The sequence below is a fragment of the Suricata suricatta genome, chromosome 10 (assembly GCF_006229205.1).
Source record: "Suricata suricatta isolate VVHF042 chromosome 10, meerkat_22Aug2017_6uvM2_HiC, whole genome shotgun sequence".
Classification (NCBI taxonomy): Eukaryota; Metazoa; Chordata; class Mammalia; order Carnivora; family Herpestidae; genus Suricata; species Suricata suricatta.
In genome coordinates, this window is record NC_043709.1 from 59,798,506 (window position 1) to 59,815,973 (window position 17,468).

At 53.4% G+C, this 17,468-nt stretch overlaps 2 protein-coding genes and 1 long non-coding RNA gene across 3 annotated transcripts in view; 2 read left to right on the top strand and 1 right to left on the bottom strand.

Moving 5' to 3' along the window:
- The window catches only part of ZNF385A (zinc finger protein 385A), a 21,081-nt gene extending 18,845 nt beyond the window's left edge, over positions 1 to 2,236 (top strand). Inside the window, 3 exon segments of the mRNA XM_029953557.1 lie at positions 171 to 411; positions 617 to 712; positions 875 to 2,236. Of these exon segments, the coding sequence (XP_029809417.1) occupies positions 171 to 411; positions 617 to 712; positions 875 to 1,105 (568 nt within the window). The 3' untranslated portion in view covers positions 1,106 to 2,236.
- A 4,309-nt stretch (positions 2,237 to 6,545) lies between these two features.
- GPR84 (G protein-coupled receptor 84) lies at positions 6,546 to 8,570 on the top strand. The gene is made up of 2 exons (XM_029954075.1): positions 6,546 to 6,654; positions 7,160 to 8,570. Exon 2 carries the CDS (start codon positions 7,168 to 7,170, stop codon positions 8,350 to 8,352), a length of 1,185 nt encoding a protein of 394 aa, XP_029809935.1. The 5' UTR covers positions 6,546 to 6,654; positions 7,160 to 7,167; the 3' UTR covers positions 8,353 to 8,570.
- Positions 8,571 to 15,746: 7,176 nt separating this feature from the next.
- On the bottom strand, positions 15,747 to 17,385 carry LOC115303388. The gene is made up of 2 exons (XR_003914015.1): positions 16,991 to 17,385; positions 15,747 to 15,846 (listed from the first exon to the last, which is right to left on the bottom strand). It is a non-coding gene; the product is annotated as an uncharacterized LOC115303388 (long non-coding RNA).
- Positions 17,386 to 17,468: the final 83 nt, after the last annotated feature.

The window sequence follows — 17,468 nt, forward strand, 5'->3', positions numbered from 1 at the left end:
TCCCCCCCCCCCCCCCCCCCCGCCCTTAGCCACTTACTTCAGTTTCCCCTCTGCTTAACTTCTTGACCTATGACTCTCCCCTGCCTGACCTACCTTGTGTTTGGGGGTGTCTCAAAGGGCTTGTAAGCCCCCCCCACTTGAGGCTTCCCCCTATTTTAATTGGGAATGTGGGTATTTGCTGCCTAATAGGTCTGGAGAATTTTTCCTCCACCCCTTACCTTCTGCCCTCTGTGGGCTCCAGGTACTAAGCACAAGACAATTCTGGAGGCCAGAAGTGGGCTGGGCCCCATCAAAGCTTACCCTCGTCTGGGGCCTCCCACTCCTGGGGAACCAGAGGCCCCTGCCCAGGACCGAACCTTCCACTGTGAGATCTGCAATGTCAAGGTCAACTCGGAGGTCCAACTGAAACAGGTGGGTCCAAGGCCTTTTCCAGGAATTTTAGGGAGCTCTACTCGAGAACTGGGAGCTTGGTTGAGGGTGGGTCTTTCAGGCCCTCTCCTTGGGACCACAGAAGGGGCAGAGCCAGGTATTTCGCGTGTGCCTACCAGCTTGTCAGTTGCTCCTTTCCGGGTGGCTCACAGCCCCTTACCCACTGCCCCTCCCTACCCCCCCGCAGCACATTTCCAGCCGGCGGCACCGAGATGGCGTGGCTGGGAAGCCCAACCCGCTACTGAGCCGTCACAAGAAACCTAGAGGCGCGGGGGAGCTGGCGGTGAGGCCTGGACTCTGGAGAATTCGGCAATAGGGGGACCGGAGCTGGGAGGACTGGAGCTGGGGGGAGAAGGGGACGCGGGCCGGCCTGGGGAGGGGCGGGGTTTGCGGGCCGCGTAATGACTGCTGGGTCTCCCTCTCCCCGCCCCGGTCCCCGCTGCAGGGCACTCTGACTTTCTCCAAGGAGCTGCCCAAGTCCCTGGCGGGAGGCCTGCTACCCAGCCCCCTGGCGGTGGCTGCGGTGATGGCAGCGGCAGCAGGCTCCCCGCTGTCCCTGCGCCCGGCCCCAGCCGCACCTCTTCTCCAGGGACCGCCGATCACCCACCCCCTGCTCCACCCGGCCCCCGGGCCCATCCGAACTGCGCACGGACCCATCCTCTTCTCCCCCTACTGACCTGAACCCCGAACCCCCTCCCATTCAACCCGCCCCCCACCTCCAGCCGGGACCCAGGCCTCCGGGCTCCAAGCCTGCCCCTATTCCCGGCACTCCCTGAATGATCTCTCTCTCTCCTTCCCCCCCACCCCGAGGTACGGGGTTCCAGGAAAGGGGAGGGGTAGCGGGGGAGGGGGGCTTCAGAAGGGGGGAACACCCCAGATCTCAGGGAACCCCGCCCCCTGCCCTTCCCTCTCCCCTAGAAAAGGGGGGGCCGTCTCACCCCCGAGCCCCCTTGGAGACACCCCCCCTCCCAAAAGCCATGTCCATCAGCCCTTCCCCCCCAAACCTAGCACAAAACGGGGTTCACAAGCCATGGTCGGAGTCCGGGGGGCAGAAGTGGATTTTTCTTGGCAATAAGCGGACTCTGGGACTCCGGCCCCTGCCCCCAAACTGAAGCGCTTCCGTGAACACCCCCATCCTCCGCAGGGGGGGGGGGAGCAGGCGGGATCCTGGGTCCCTCAGAAGCACTTTGGTTTTACCGCCTGCAACCTCACTGTGCCCGCCCCGCACCATGCCCCAGGCCCAGGTCTAGCTGGGCCCATCATAAGGGGCAGCACTTGGGGGCATCTCTGGCACTTGGGTGGGACCAAGTAGATGCCCCTACAGACCCTTCCCTCACCTTCTTCCTCCCCAGTCTGTATTCCATTCTTTTCACCAGCACCCATCGCCCAAGGGGTACCGAGGGGGGCAAGGGGTGTCCAGTCCGAGCCCACCCCCGCCTCGCCTTCCGCAAAACTGTGAGCAAAAAGCAATAGTAGCCTCGCCCCCGCCCCTCCCCTTTCCGCAGGATTCGCTGAGTCTGTAGCCTTCCCTGTCCCAGCTCCTAGACCTCATGGCTGTCCCTCCCACCAGACACCTCCACTGCACAACTCGGGCGGGGGCGTGACCTCCCCCCCCCAACCCCTCTGTGGTTTCCGTATCGTCAGCCCTTCTAGCAGCCGACACGGGAGGGGGACGGGCCCCCACTGGCCTTTCCGTCCCCACCAACTCTTTCTGCCTGACAATGTAGCAACCCCGGCCCCCCACCCTCGTCTTCCCTTTTCCTTCTCCCTGACAATAAAGTCTGAATTCGTTGCCCTCCGTCCCCCAGACTCAGACTCTCAATCTTTGCCCGCCGATATGGGAGCTATTCAACTGGAGATATGTTTGCACGGTGAAGGAGACCGGTACACGGGATAAAAAGCCAGAAGGAAGGGTACGAAAAGACGGGGGTGGGAGAAGGCAAGATCCAAAACTTGTGGAAAGCGAGCAGAGGCTCCCAATCCCACTCACCCCGACTCCCGCCCAGATCAAATGTAAACTTGGGCCCTGGGGAATCATTTCTAGTCCAGGTCTCGGACTGTAGCCATAGCTGTTGAGACTGTTCCACAACTCCACCACTAGGCGGCGCCAACGACACGGAAACGGGAGTCTCCCTTAGACTAAGATGCTCCTGTGGCACATGTGTGTGGAGATTCTGGGAAACAAGTCTAGATTCAGCCTCAGACAAAGGAAAGAAGCCAGGCTTTTGTCCCTCTGTTGGGAAACCCACGCCGGGAACACACAAGGCATGGGAAGAAGTTGGGGCAGGGACTAGGAATCTGAGCTCTAGGCACCCATATAGTGACCTTGAGTTAGTCCTTCCCGTCTCTGGACCTCAGTTTCCCCATATGCAAAATGATTTGGGTCTCTTAAAAGTTCATTGAGCTTTCATGTTCCAAAAATAAAGAACTGGGACTATGCCATTTACAGATATGCAGAAATGCTAGAACACCTTCTCCTCTGGTCCCCTAATGGTCTCTGGGACAGAGAATCACACTCTGTTCAGCAGCCTCTCACATGATGTGGGGGAAGGTGTTCTTTGTTATGTCCAGAATTCAGTTCAATCACACTCCCAAGAACGGATTGACTCTGTGACCCTTTCCCTCTAGCCCTGCTGGGTGGCAACAAAGAAAAAAAAAAAAAGGCCAGACCAGAGCCTCTTCCCAAGGGTCCCCCTGAATTGCATCTCCTTTGCTCACTTCCCCCTCTCCACCTACTTCCAGTTTTTCAGAGGACAGGAGGAGGGAAGGTGAAATAAAGATTGTTAAAGAGGAAGGAAAGGGAGGGGCTGAGTCAGTTAAGTGTCTCCCTTGCAGCTCAGGTCTTGATCTCTCCTTTATTTGGAGCCTGCTTAACATTCTCGCTCTCTCTCCTTCTCTCTCGGCCCTTCCCCCACACACTCTCTCTCTTTCTTTCTCAACATAAATAAAATAGGGGCACCTGGGTGGCTAAGTTGGTTAAGCATCCAACTGTTTTTAAATTTTTTTAAGTTTATTTATTTATGTATTTATTTATTTAGAACCAACGGGGGAAGGGTGGGCAGGCGAGAGCAGAGAAGCCATAGCAGGCTCTGTATTGACAGCAGAGAGCCCGATGTGGGGCTTGAACTCACAAACTGTGAGATCCTGAGCTAAGCCTAAGTCGACCTGAGCCGAAGTGAGTTGCTTAACTTATTGAGCCACCCAAGCACCCCAAGCATGCATCTGACTCTTGATTTCAGCTCAGGCCCTGATCTCAGGGTTTGTGAGACAGAGCCCTGCAGTGGGCTCTGTGCATGGAGCCCGTTTAGGATTCTCTGTCTCCCTCTGCCCCTCCCCTGTTTGCTCGCTCTTTCTCTCTTTCTTCAAAATAAATGGATAAACATTTTTTAAAATAAATAAACTCTAAAAATATTTTTAAAAAGAGGAAGGAAAGGGAAATTGGGGTGGGTTTGTCATCTGTGAAGTTGGGGGTGGGAGTTCACTGTTGGTTTAGAAATCGAATCCAACAAGTTTAAGGATGGTGAGGTTTTTGTTTTTTGTTTTTTCAGGTCATCCAGCTCAAAAAAAAAAGGGGGGTAGAAACTGGAAATGCAGAAGTTCAAGAGGCAAGAGCAGTCCTATAAGAGAGAGGGTAGGGAAGAGCAGGGGCTGGATCACATGTGGGAAGAGATAGAGGCTAGAAGAAACTAGAATGAGGAGGGCTGAGATCCACACCTCTAGCCTGGCTTAAAACTGAAATCATGAGGGGCGCCTGGGTGGCTCAGTCGGTTAAGTGCCCAACTTCGGCTCAGGTCATGACCTCCCGGTTGGTGGGTTTGGGCCTTGTGTTGGGCTCTGTGCTGTCAGCTCAGAGCCTGCTTGGGATTCTGTGTCTCCCTCTCTCTCTGCCCCACCTCCACTCATGCTCGCTCTCTGCCTCAAAAATGAATAAACGGGGGGCACCTGGGTGGCTCAGTCAGTTAAGCCTCCGACTTCGGCTCAGGTCAGATCTCACATTCGTGGGTTTGAGCCCCGCATCAGGCTCTGTGCTGACGTCTAGCTTAGAGCCTGGAGCCTGCTTCCAGTTCTGTGTCTCCTCTCTCTGCCCCTCCGCCTCTCATGCTCTGTCTCTTTCTGTATCAGAAATAAATAAAACATTAAAAAAAATTTTTTAATGAATAAACGTTTAAAAAAATTTTTTTAAAGATTTTAAAACAATGGATCTTAAGACAGTGCGAAGCGTCAAGCCAACCCCAGCCCCTTGTAAGCGCAGGGCCCTGTGCAATCACATATATGGCATGTCCGTGAAGCCAGCCTTGACCCCAGTGCAGGCCCTGCCTCCCTCTTGTCTGAACCGGTGCCCCTTTACTGATCTCTCTCACTTCTGGCCAGCATGCTTTCACTCCTTACTCACGGCTATTGGAGTGCAAACCTCTCTGTGGCCTCCAGGATAAACCCCAGCCCCTCCACCCCTGCCCTGCGCCCTGGTCCAGGATGTCTCTGTGGCTCCCCCCTCCCAGGCTTTGTTCACCTCTACCTAAACCTCTGCGACTCTCTGCATCCTGTTCCCTTTGCCTCAAATGTCCTACTCATCACTCAAAAACTCAGCCCAGATCTCTGTGAACCTTTTCCTGACCTTCTCCTTAGCTATTTCGCTCCTTTTCTCTAAGCTGCTGCTGCACTCTAGAATAAAGGTCGGTAAACTTTTCCTTAAAGGACCAGACAGTAAATATTATAGGTTGTGCAGGCCAAGAGGCAAAACTGAGGGAAGGTATTATGCAGGTACTTATATAGTCATTTAAAATGTAACCATCTAAAAATGGAAAAACCCGTTCTTGGTTCATGGCCCATACAAAAACAGATGGCGGGGTGGGGGGCTTTGTGGGGGGCTCAGTCGGTTAAGCATCTTGACTCTTGATTTCAGTTCAGGTCATGATCTCACAGTCCATGGGGTTGAGCCCTGTGTTGGGCTCTGCGCAGACAGCAGGGGGCCTGCTTGGGATTCTCTCTCTTTCTCTCTCTCTCAAAAAAAGTAAATAAATAAACATTTAAAAAAAAACAGATATGGGGGCGCCTGGCTGGCTTAGCCAATAGAGCATGCAACTCTTCATCTCAGGGGTCATGAATTCAAGCTCCACACTGGGCATACTGGGCATATAGAGCTTACTTAAAAACCAAATGAACGAATGAAAAAAAAAACTGATGATGGCCCAGATTTGGTCCATAAGCCGAAGTTCGCTGACCCCTATTTTAGAGAATCAATTAAGCATTTGTATATCTACATATCTGTATCCCTTCCTAGACCATGTGCAAGCCCACGTGTCATACTTTCTGATATCTCTAGTGTCTATCTCAGAGTCTTGTGCACAGTAGGCAGTCAGCACGTGTTTGTTGAGTGAACAGATGAATGAATGAATTTTTTTTTTAGTACTTATTTATTTTTGAGAGACAGAGACAGAGTGTGAGCAGGGGAGGGGCAGAGAGAGGGAGACACAGAATCTGAAGCAGACTCCAGGCCCTGGCTGTCAGCACAGAGTCTGATATGGGGCTCAAATTCACCAACTGTGAGATCATGACCTGAGTTGAAGTCAGATGCTTAACAGACTGAGCCACCCAGACGCATCCAGATGAATGAATGAATGAATGAACAGTGGCCTGTTTTCCTGTGGGGAATGAAGCCAGAATCCTGGATGCTTCTTTTCTCACCTTTGTTCATCTGGCTCCTTTCATCAGATGTGTTAGGGTGTCACATGGGCCCCCCTGATTTGAATCATCTCTGAGTCCCAAAGAGAAGAAAGGCAATGATCCTTCCTAACAAACGCAAAGCTTCTGGGGTGTCCAGAATTGCTCCTGGAACTTGGCCCCTAGAGAAGTGGCCCAGATATTCTGATGGCCTGTCTCCATGTCCAGACAATTCTTGGCAACGAACTTAGGGGTGTCCTGCTACGCACAGAGGGGAAAGAAACAACTTGCATCTTTAGGAAGGAACGAAACAGCTTTGATGTAAGTAGTAGGGGATTTTCAACAGAGAAGCCCAGATTGCACTAGCCAAAGCAAAATGAGTGGGACTGGAGGAGATAAGGGAGGAAGTGGCTGAGGTTGAGTAACTGGGGAGTTTCTTATCCGTTCAGTCTAGTATAATAGGAGACACACGACTGTCTTGAAGCCTGACTGTCCACCAGAAAAGACGGTGCAAGGGAGTTCGACTTCTTCCACTGGAGTGAGAATTGAAGGCTGGGAGACTCGGTGAGTATTTTTGTGGAGTGTACTTTTACTTTCTCCGTCTCCTCACCTGGTGATAACAACAAAACAAAATAAAATGAAAGACCTGAGACCTGTGGGGAGTGGGGGCAGACAAGGGCAAGGGGACCCGTAGCATCCTGAATAGAGATAAGGACTTCCCTGGGTGGTCTTAGGGGAGAGAGAAAAAATTAAAAAGTCAGAGGGCACTAAGGTGACTGAGCATATCTGGATGGATGTTGAAGAGGCCTGGAGTTTGGAGTGGGAAGACACCGAAATATATTTAGATAAGAATTTGGGGGGAATCCTTGAGAATTGGAAAGGACCAAGAGAGCCTAAGGAGAGGGTGGAGGATGAAGAAGGAAAGGTTGGGGATGAAGACGCCTGGGAATGGCTCAGGAGGCTGGCAAGCTTGTGAAAAATCAGGTGTCCAGGGCCCCAGAACTTCCCAAGAGATCTAAGTTCAAGGCTAGCTTCTGACTCCTCCTTTCCCTGACACTCTCCTCTTTAGCCTCCGTCATGTGGAACACCTCTGAAGCCAACTTCTCCTGCTACCATGAGTCTGTACTGGGCTATCGTTATGTTGCAGTTAGCTGGGGGGTGGTGGTGGCCGTGACTGGCACCGTGGGCAACGTGCTCACCCTGCTGGCCTTGGCCATCCAGCCCAAGCTCCGTACCCGCTTCAACCTGCTCATCGCCAACCTCACCGTGGCCGATCTGTTGTACTGCACCCTCCTCCAGCCCTTCTCTGTGGACACCTACCTCCACCTGCACTGGCGCACTGGCGCCACCTTCTGTAGGGTCTTTGGACTCCTCCTCTTTGCATCCAACTCTGTCTCCATCCTTACCCTCTGCCTTATTGCCCTGGCACGCTACCTCCTCATCGCCCACCCTAAGCTCTTTCCCCAAGTCTTCAGTGCCAAGGGGATAGCACTGGCCCTGGGGAGTACCTGGGTGGTAGGGGTGGCCAGCTTCGTCCCCCTCTGGCGTATCTATATCTTGGTGCCTGTCGTCTGCACGTGCAGCTTTGACCGAATCCGAGGCCGGCCCTACACCACCATCCTCATGGGCATCTACTTTGTGCTTGGGCTCAGCAGCGTCGGTGTCTTCTATTGGCTCATCCACCGGCAAGTGAAGCGAGCGGCACAGGCGCTGGATCAGTACAAGCAGTCAAGTATCCGCTCCAACCATGTGGCTGGGGCAGAGGAGGCTGTCCCTGGTCGCTTCCAGGAGCTGGACAGTGGGCTGGCACCTGGAATGCCCAGTGAGGGGGTTTCCTCTGAGCCAGCCAGTGCTGCTACCACCCAGACCCTGGAAGGGGACTCATCAGAAGTGGAGAACCAGCACAGCAGGGAGGCGGCTCAGCAGGAGGCAGAGAAAAGCCCTCCAGAGGCACCTGCCAAGACCAGGCCAACTAAAAGAGCCCAAAGAACTCAAGACTCCCCATCAGAGTTTGGGAAAGTGACTCGGATGTGTTTCGCCGTGTTCCTCTGCTTTGCCCTGAGCTATATCCCCTTCTTGCTGCTCAACATCCTGGACGCCAGGGTCCACGCTCCTCGCGTTCTCCACATGCTCGCTGCCAACCTCACCTGGCTCAATGCTTGCATCAACCCTGTGCTCTATGCAGCCATGAACCGTCAGTTCCGCCAAGCCTATGGCTCCATCCTAAAACGAGGGCCCCAGAGTTTCCGGAGGCTCCGTTAGAACTGTGTCCCCCAGTCACCAGGATCCAGGACTGTCTACTCCAGTCTTCACAGAACTAAAGTGGCCAGCTGGTAGGGGAGGGGATGAAAGTAAGATCTTCACAGACAACTTCCCCCCACCCCCAAACCAGGCTTCTCCATCCCTTGATCAAGGCTTCAGCTCTAGGCTGCCCGAGGTGCTTTCTTAATTATTAATAAATGAATTCTATCCTTTTAGTACTCAGGTGTGGTCTTAGGGGAATAATAGGCCAGGACCTGTGTGCAGCTGGACCTAACAGTTGAGAGTTTGGGTAATCTGGGTCACAGCAGGGTGGGGAAGCAGTGGGCCTAGGGCACAGCCTTCAGCTGAAGGGTCTCCAGGTATAAATCATGTAGATGGTTTAAGAGGATCCACCTGTCTTCTTGTTTCACTTCCTAGAAGTGGGTCCTGTCCCTAACCACTGCTACCCAGATTGGCGCCCCCAACCCCCCAATCCCCGAGAACAGGTTTACTTAGCTCAGAATGGCTTCGTAATCCAGCTTTGAGAGCCCCTCCAGTGAGCCCAGCCCCCGGGCCCTTGCCCTATCCAAAGAGAACGGTCATGGAAGAGGGCTCCCAGCTCCGTGGAAATGAACTGAGCTTAGCTGAGGCAATGGCAGAGAGGGGTTCTAGCTGCCCTAGTTGTCACACCAGCCAGACCTCAATCAACTGAAGTCCTGGCCCCTCACTTTCCCCAGACTTGTTCTTGTCATCCTGGGTAATGACAGCAGAACAGAGACTCTAGTTAAGAGGGCTCTGCAGTCCAGCTCAGGAGAGACCATATTCGCTTCCTCCAGCCTGACCAACATCCTGTCACCCCAGTCAGGCACACGTGTGAATGTAAAGAAAGCACCTGTGGCCACCAGGTGACGCTGGTTCTCTGTGTTTCTTGTTGGTGTTGAGGACAGAAGGTGTCAGAGGGACTGGGAGACCACAGATCACCTCCCACCCAACCAGCAAGGGCGAAGACCCAGAGCTCCGCACCCCTTTCTTTTGCCCAAAGCTTAGGGGGAAAAGTAAAGAATTACACATTTAGGATTATTCATGAGATATTTATTATCTATGTGGTTGGAAATGGAGGGAGCAGGGTGGGCACTATGCAAGCATTGGAATGTAAGAGTCATGTTGATTGACAGTAATGCTGCTTTGGCTACATGCTGTCCCCTCCCTGCTCCCAAATCCATGGTTGGAATGGCCACGAAGTGAAGTCGAGAGAGATGCAGACAAGGGCAGAAAGAACCATAGTCAAGGGGGAACAGATCAATGTCCTTCCATTCAACACACTACCAAGTCCCAGGAATCCTGTGTCCTAATCCAGAACATGTGCTTCTAAGAGTTCATCTTCCACAAAAATCACAGTGGCCTAAAAACGAAGTCAAGTTCAGGACACTGAGGCAGGGGCCTGGACAGGTGGGGTGAACAGCAGGACCAACAAAGAACATCAGCGTGGGGGTGTAGAGACAAGGGTTCTGTCAAGGCTCTCTGATAATCGGCTCTGTGAATTTGAGGGGCGCCTGGATGGCTCAGTCGGTTAAGCATCCGACTTCATCTCCAGGTTCGTGAGTTCAAGCCCCACGTCAGGTTCTGTGCTGACAGCTCAGAGCCTGGAGCCTGCTTCAGATTCTGTGTCTCCCACGCTTTCTGTCCCTCCCCCACTCACAGTCTCTCAAAAATGAAAAAATGTTTAAAAAAATAGAAAAACAAAATAATTTGAGCAGGACCCTGGACCATCTGAACCACAGGTTCTATCGTGTGTACAAAGTTGGGAGTGGCATGCAGTCTTACCATGTGCCCAATGCTGTCCTAAACCCCATAAATGTATTATTTCATGTAATTCTTATAAAGTTTACCATTATCTATTACAGTCTCATTCTTACAAATGAAGACATTGAAGCACAAATAGTTTAAGAAATGTGTCTATCTGGTAAGTGATATGACCATGATTTGAGGGCAGCCTCTCACTTCAGTTCACATGTCTAACCACTACAGGACAGCTGCCTTTCTAAAATGAGAATCAGGTTACTAGATAATTCCTAAAAGTCCTTCCTGCTCAACCCTTCTAAGATTCTGGAATCTGGCAATTCTCTGAAGGTCTGTAAAAGGGTTCACTTTTCATATTCCTTGAAGGCAATTAAAAAGCTTTTGCAAGGAGAAAGGAGCAGCAACCGAGATTGAAGTTAGACCTAAGGAGGGACTTCCCAATTATCAGTCGCTGGAAAAATATGACTCGCAGGACACAGGATGAAACCCTGGAGTCTGAGACCAGAGAGGCCATATCTTAGCAGGAAAACAACCCCCTCCTCTCTCACCCTCGACGCCCCCCCCCCCCCCCGCCCCCGCTTCTAATTTCAATAAACAACTTAGTGAGGAGAAAGAGGCGGAAGAAAAAGCAAGCTGTCTCTCAGGCTTTCTCATGCGGGCGTGCGTCGCGCGTCTGGGTCCACGCACGAGCTCCTTCGTGGTGCAGCGCTCACGTGTGTCTCGGGGAAATGTATGCATTTGGGGACCCGCATGAGTGAGAGTCAGTGTCTCTCTTTGTCTCTTTATCTCTGTCAGTCTCCCGCGCGAGTCCGAGCTCTATCGCTGACTTTCTGACGCTATCTCTCACTGTTTCTCTTTGTCTCTCTCCATCTGTCCGTCTCTCCTGTAGGCTGTCTCTGTCTCGTGTACCTCCGTTATCGCCTTTTTTCCTCCGAAACTCCTCTCTCCCCCCTCCCCCTCTCCCTCCAGCCCCTCCCCGCTCGCCCCGCTCGCCCCGCGCCCCCTCCTCAGTCCCCCGCCCGAGCAGCTCTTGCTCGCTCGCACACTCTCTCTCTTTCGCTGTCTCTCACGGGCAGATTTATGATCAGCCCAGGGCTTCTCATTGGCCAAGCGCTGACAGGACTTGATTTAACGCCTCCTCTCATTGGCTGAGCTTGACAGGCCGATTTACGAGTCACTCCGCCATTGGCCAAACAGGCTTGGCCCTGATTTATGGCTCAGTGACTTCGGGGAAGGGGGGGCGCAGCTGGGGGGGAGTCAGGATGCCCCTCCCCTCGCCAAAGCTTCCGTCTCCCTCTCCTCTTCTTGCTCCCCTCTCTCCCTCCCCTCGAGAAACCGCACTCACTGTACCTGTTCCTTAAGCCCCCTCCTCCCTTTTCTTTCATCCCTCGGGAGGAGAATTGGGGTGTGGTGGTGGTGGGATCCCAAGCAGAGGATGGGGTCTGGAGGAGTAAATATGGGCGGGGGCGAATCTGAGGGGTAGCGGTGGGGTGAGTAGAGTAGGGAGAGAAGATTGAGGAGGAACAGAGAATGAACTGAAGAGCGAAGGGGAAACTGAGGGGATGAAAGGAGTGACGGGAATAAGAGGAAGGCTGAGGAGAAAGGGGAGACTGAGGGACAGAAAGAAGGGAATCAGAGGAGAAGAAAGGAGGGGCTGAAAAGAAAGCGCGCCTTTGAAGGGGCAAATGGGCTGCAGCGGGGGGATTGGGGGGGCGCGGAATCCGGGAACTGAGAGACTTATGTTCAAACCTCACTATCCAGACTGCTGAATAAGAGTCTGAAATTTCCCTTCAGACAATAGCTCTGAAGAGGAAGAGGCTAAGAGGAGCAAAAGAGAGGTGAGAGAGAGGCACAGGGAAAGAGAACTGGAAAGTAATGGGGAAGAAAAGGGGAAAGGATGGGAAAGAGAGAACTAAAGGTGGTGTCTATAGGGGGGGGGGCGGTGGAGTGTAGTGAGAAAAGACGAAATCCCCAGAGGAACTCCTGAGAGAAACAACGCCTACTCTGCCTACTCCTCTCCAGGACGACCCATAGGCGCTTGGGGGCAGGGGGGTGGGGAGGTGGGGGCGAGCAAGTCCATTGCCCCGCCCCAGGAGGTGCTCTACCTCAAGGCTGCGGTGGGCTTCCCTTCCCCTATACCTCACTCCTCCCCCTTGCCCACCTCCCCAGTGAAATTTATGAGTTCAGGGCTGGCCTTCAGGAATTAGGAATATTTATGCTTCTTTGAGAGTGAGGTTTGGAAGGTGATAAATAAGGGGCCACGGAGGGGGGTGCAGCTGGGGGCTCCTATTTTTAGCGTGGCCACTTTCCCAAGGCCCCCACCCTCCAATTCCTTCTCATCCTGAGCCAGAGAAAGGAGCGCTGAGGGAGGTGGGGAATGGGTTTCAGATATCAGGAAGGGGGTCTGGACTGCCCTGGAGAGCCCCTCAGAGGACTGCAGATCTCTGCAGCAGAAAGGATTGAAGGCAGATGCGGGAGGAACTTTCCAAGTATCCTGGCATTCTTATAGCCCCTGGAGGGCAGTTACAGCATTTCTGCAGAAGACGGAGAGAGATGGGGAGAAGCCAGGTTCCCCTCTGCCCCCCTAAGCTCAGTTGCTGAGAAATAGAGGAAAGGAGCCAGGAAATTCAGAGGCAGGTTTCTCTGGCAAGTCATCTCCATCAGAGGGAGAGGAAGATTTGAAATCCTCCATCCCCCACCCCAGACCACAGCCTGGGTCCCTGAGAAAGGAGGCTAGGAATGTGGGGCTCAGGGCATCTCCTAGAAGTCTTAGCCCCCAACCTGTCCACCCCCACTGCTGGCTGAGAATTAAAAACAGCCAGTAGTTCTTGATACTCCCTGCCCTGGGCCTCCAGGAAATGAGGGAGGGAGAGGATCTTCCTGTGATCCATATACCTTCTCCAGCCCTTAGCTCCAAGAACCATGTGTTTGTGAGCCCCCAGCCCAGCCAGAAGGCTTACTCAGGGCTTGAGTAAGTAGTGAACAAAGATAGCGGTCAGCGATATGGCGGGCGGGTAAGATCTAAAGAGAACTGAGAGCTGGGGAAGAAGTGCCCCCCCCCCACACACACTCACTGTGCCCTCTGTCCACTGTGGCTTTAGTAAGGATGGCCACAGGGCATGCACAAAAGAGCACATGCTAGAAGGCTGCCTGGAGTGGGAAAAGGGAGGGAGAGAAGGGTCTAGACTGGCCCTTTAAGAGCCACTTAGGGTCAGAAAGCCTGGGCTACAAAAAGGGGAAGGAGCTGATGTCAGAAGACGGATGGGCAGCAAGATGGGGATTGATGCTAATGGGGGAGTTAAAGCTAAGTACCCAGACACTCAGAGGGCAGAACTGCAGATCTGTCTTCCTTATGCTCACCACCCCCCTCCAACCAAACTGAGGCTGTAAATCTGCCTTCTCAATTGGGGGAAGGGGGAGTGAGGAAAAACGAGATGCTCTCTTTTCCCTTTTCCTGTTTTTTTCCTTAACCTGCTCCATCCCCCACCCCAATTCTTTTGTCCTCTCCCAATCCTGACCATTTACCACTAAAATTTCCAAATCTCTGGCTTTCTACAGGAATTGAGGGAGTGACTTCAGCTTATAGAAGGAAACCACATGAAGGTCTCCTTCACCAGAGACCAGGTGGTGGGCTTGCACTGAGAGGCCAGTAGGCTGGAAGCTCCCAGTTGCCTCAGTTTCTCTTCCATCCTCTTCTTACTTGGAGATGACTCTAGCAGCCTTCTCCCAGGGCAGTAGGGTAAAGGCAGGAAGTAGGATATTGGGTGCCAGGCGTCTGAACGGGTGTGAGAGCTTCAGAGTTGGGTTTGTGGAGCCCTCTGACACCGAGATGCTAGAGGGGTCAGTGGGCCTCCAAGGGCAGCTAGGGGAGCTGCAGGAGCTGTCCACAGAAAGATATATGGGCTGGTTTCTCGGAAACTCCTGGATCATGCCATTCTCTCTCCTTGACCACACACCCTGCCTGCTGAGGAGAGACAATTTCGGGCCAATAGTCTATTTATTGTAAAGGCAGGGTCCAGCTCCTCTCCACACCTCTCAGGAGGCAGTTGGGGATCTCAGGGAGCATGGGCTGCTCAGAGGGGTTGGAGCTAATAACCCTTGAGAATTCCATGTCTTCCATTACTTTCAGGTAAGACCATATCTGCCATCTTTCAGGACCTGGAATGACCGTTATCTCTCTACTGGCAAATCAGGGCCTTGGACTTCTGGAGAAGTCCTTCTATATTAGAGAAAGTCCCTCTCCATCTCATCTGCTGCAGTGGTAAACCTGAACTCCTTTCTAGTCCTGCAAACGACCATTTCCTGGTTTCCAAATCTTCCTTCCTTGGTATCCATAAGAGAATGAACCTAAGATGTCAATCTCATCTCTTCCTTCTCCCCAGGTTTTCCTTCAGAGGCCTAAAATCACCTCAAGGCCATCCTCTCTCTTTTTCCTAACTCTTCAGGGACAAGGGAGAGAGCCAGGCTGGAGTGAGAAAGGTTGGGGGTTGCGAGCCCATGCCACTGGAACCCAGGCTTCCAGCCTCCCAGCATCTGGCCAAGCACTCCCTCCCATCCCAGGGAGGTCAGCCACTGGCCTCAGCCCTGGTCTCTGGCTGCTTCTCTGTCCTGATGATAAATCCTGTCTTTGTCTCCCCTCCAAGCCAGGGCCCCAGGCGGCTGGGGGGTCAGAGGCTGGGGGAGGGGTCAGAGTGGAGGGGCTAGAGACACAAGGAGAGTGGGAGGAGAAGATGGACAGGAGCAGCTGGTGAGCAGGCACTGGGGGTGGGCAGCGAGGGGATGAGGCCTCTTGATTCTACAAATCCCAACTACACATTCCAGCAGGCCAGCATTCTGAGTACGATAGCCAGGATTCTTAAGATGTGGAAGTACCTTGGGAATGGCCCCTGGGAAATCAGAAATACTGGGAGATGGGGGTTGGGGTGGGGTTCCTGAAATAAGGAGGCTGCTGAAAGAAATGGGTGAACGAGAACCTCTCCCCACCACAGACCCCTAGACAAATGTGCTGTGCACTCACACACCGAGACAGACAGACAGACACACATGCGCACACATGCGCGCACACACCCAAGATTTATGGCCCATCAGCATGAGGGAGCCCAGGAGAGCCAGCCTGCCCCTTGGCTGGCCCCTCCCCAGCTGTCTTCTCTTGCTGTGACTTTCCTGTCTCCATCTCTCCATTCTTTTTCTCTGCTCCTTCCTTGTGTCAGTTTCTCTCACTCTCCCAGGGGTGGCTTTCTGCGACCTCTCAGCCTCTGCCTCTTTGTCTCTCAATCGCTTTCCTCTCCACTTGTGTGTCTCTTACTCCCCCTCTCCTATTTCCTTGGACTCTCTCTCTGTCCTGCCTCTGCTGCTATTCATCCCAGCCATTCCCCACTACCTCCCTGCCACCCCAGAGCCTCAGAGTGATGGGAAGGAGAAAAGGGGCTCTGAACAAGTGCCTCCTTTGGTGGGAGGTCTGGGACCATATTGTACTAGGGTATGGGTGGAAGGGGGCACAGGGAAGCCAGATGACCAGTAGAGAAGCTCAAGTAAGGGAGGAAAAGTGAAATGAGATGGAAAAGAGGAAAGACACCGAAGGGCAAACACTGAAAGAGTGGGGCAAGGACTAACAATTCCCTTTAAGTGTATTTGGGGTCAGTCTGAATGGGAGGAGCTGCGGGGCATCTACTGAGTCATCACGCCACACAGATCCAGCAACTAGATCCGGAGACCCTGCCAGAGAAACAAGGATGTGATGTCCACCAGGCAGCCACAGTCCTGGATTCTCTCACCTACCTGAGAAGGTCTCACAGACCTATTTTCCCCTCCTGACAGTCTTGGATTGCTGGTTCCCTCTCCACTCACCCACCCCTTCCCTAACACCTCCCCTCCCCACCAGTGACATCAGCTGTGGCTGCCACTGTCTTCAGCCCTGCTGATGTACTCTCCCATGGGTGAAAGAGAGGCCAGTCACCTCTGCCCCACCCATTTGTCCTCTAGACCGGGAGCTGGGGCTTAAACAAGCCAGCACCCTAGGGTGGTTGGAGGAGGAGGCGTCTGTACCAGGAAGCCATCTGTAGGACGGATAAAAAAGGGAGGGGCATGGGCACCAGGGGAAGGGAGAGAAGCTGGAGGGGGGCACTTGAGGAAGAGGGGCTGCAGCACTAAATCACCCTGTGGGGGGCTCCCTCTGCCTGAGCTCAGTGGGGTGGGTAAAGGGTAGACATTCGGGGAGGCGGGGAAAGAAGAATGGGGAATCGCCACATCTGGCAGGCAGGTGTCTGGCACTGTTCAGGCCTTAGTCACTTTCCCAGCCAAAGGGGAGGAAGGGGAGAGGGGAGGAGGGGCTTCCCAGGGTTCCCTGGGGGAAGAAGGGAACGCTTACAAAACAAGAGACCCAGAAACAAACTGAGACCAGTGGAGGGAAATAATCAGACCCCGGTCCCCAGTCTCTGCTTTAGTCAGAGCTGGAGAAGGGTTTGCTCATAGTCCTGAAAGGAAATCGCTGGCCAAGGGATGGGGTAGGCCAGGGCAGGCCAGGGCACCGGAGTTACATTCCTCGTGGGAAACAGAGAAGGCAGGAAAAGTTCAGAGGAGGCCAGGCTGTGAAACCAGCTCAGAGAATCTCGAGTTGAGATACAACTCCATTCTCCACACTGTCACTGATCAGCAACCCCTCAATGCTCACATGGACATGCCTTCCCCCAGCCAGGGTCAGTGCTGGGTGGTAAGTAGATAGATTAGGATGGTAAGGCTGGACACTGCTTCCTCCCTACCTTAGGTGAAAACAAAGATCCTTAGCCCTCGTCCAGCCCCCTGAACCCCAACTTCCAATGCAGGACTACAGAGGTGAGAGCCCAAGCATTTTTTTTTCTACCTGCTGAGGGGGATTCTGGGCACAGGTGCCCCACAGCAGACAGCAGGCAAGACTGGACCACTCGGTTTCATGACTTGATGCTGGAGAGGCTCTTCCCACTCCCAGCACCTTCCTTCCCTCATCCTGTCCTGAGGTCCTAATGTGGTCTCTCTTGCTCCTGGAATTGCAGGCCCATCTTAAGAGCTGTAGAGGTGACTAAGGAGACCCTTCGAAACTGCAGTGCAGAGGAGGGCTCCCCCACCCTCCCTCCTCCTTAAAATCCTGCAGAGGAAGGGGGAAAGAAAACCAAAGCATTCTCCTGTCGCCGCGGCAACCATAAAACCCCCAGCTAAATCCATCTTGTGAGCTCACCGCCCCATTAAGATGCAGGGCCAGGCTCTGAGCCAGCCCAGCCACATTCATTTGTGCGAATAAAGGTGGAGGAGGGGGAGGGGAGCAGGCTCTGGAGGGACGGGGAAATGGCGAGAAGAGGTTATTT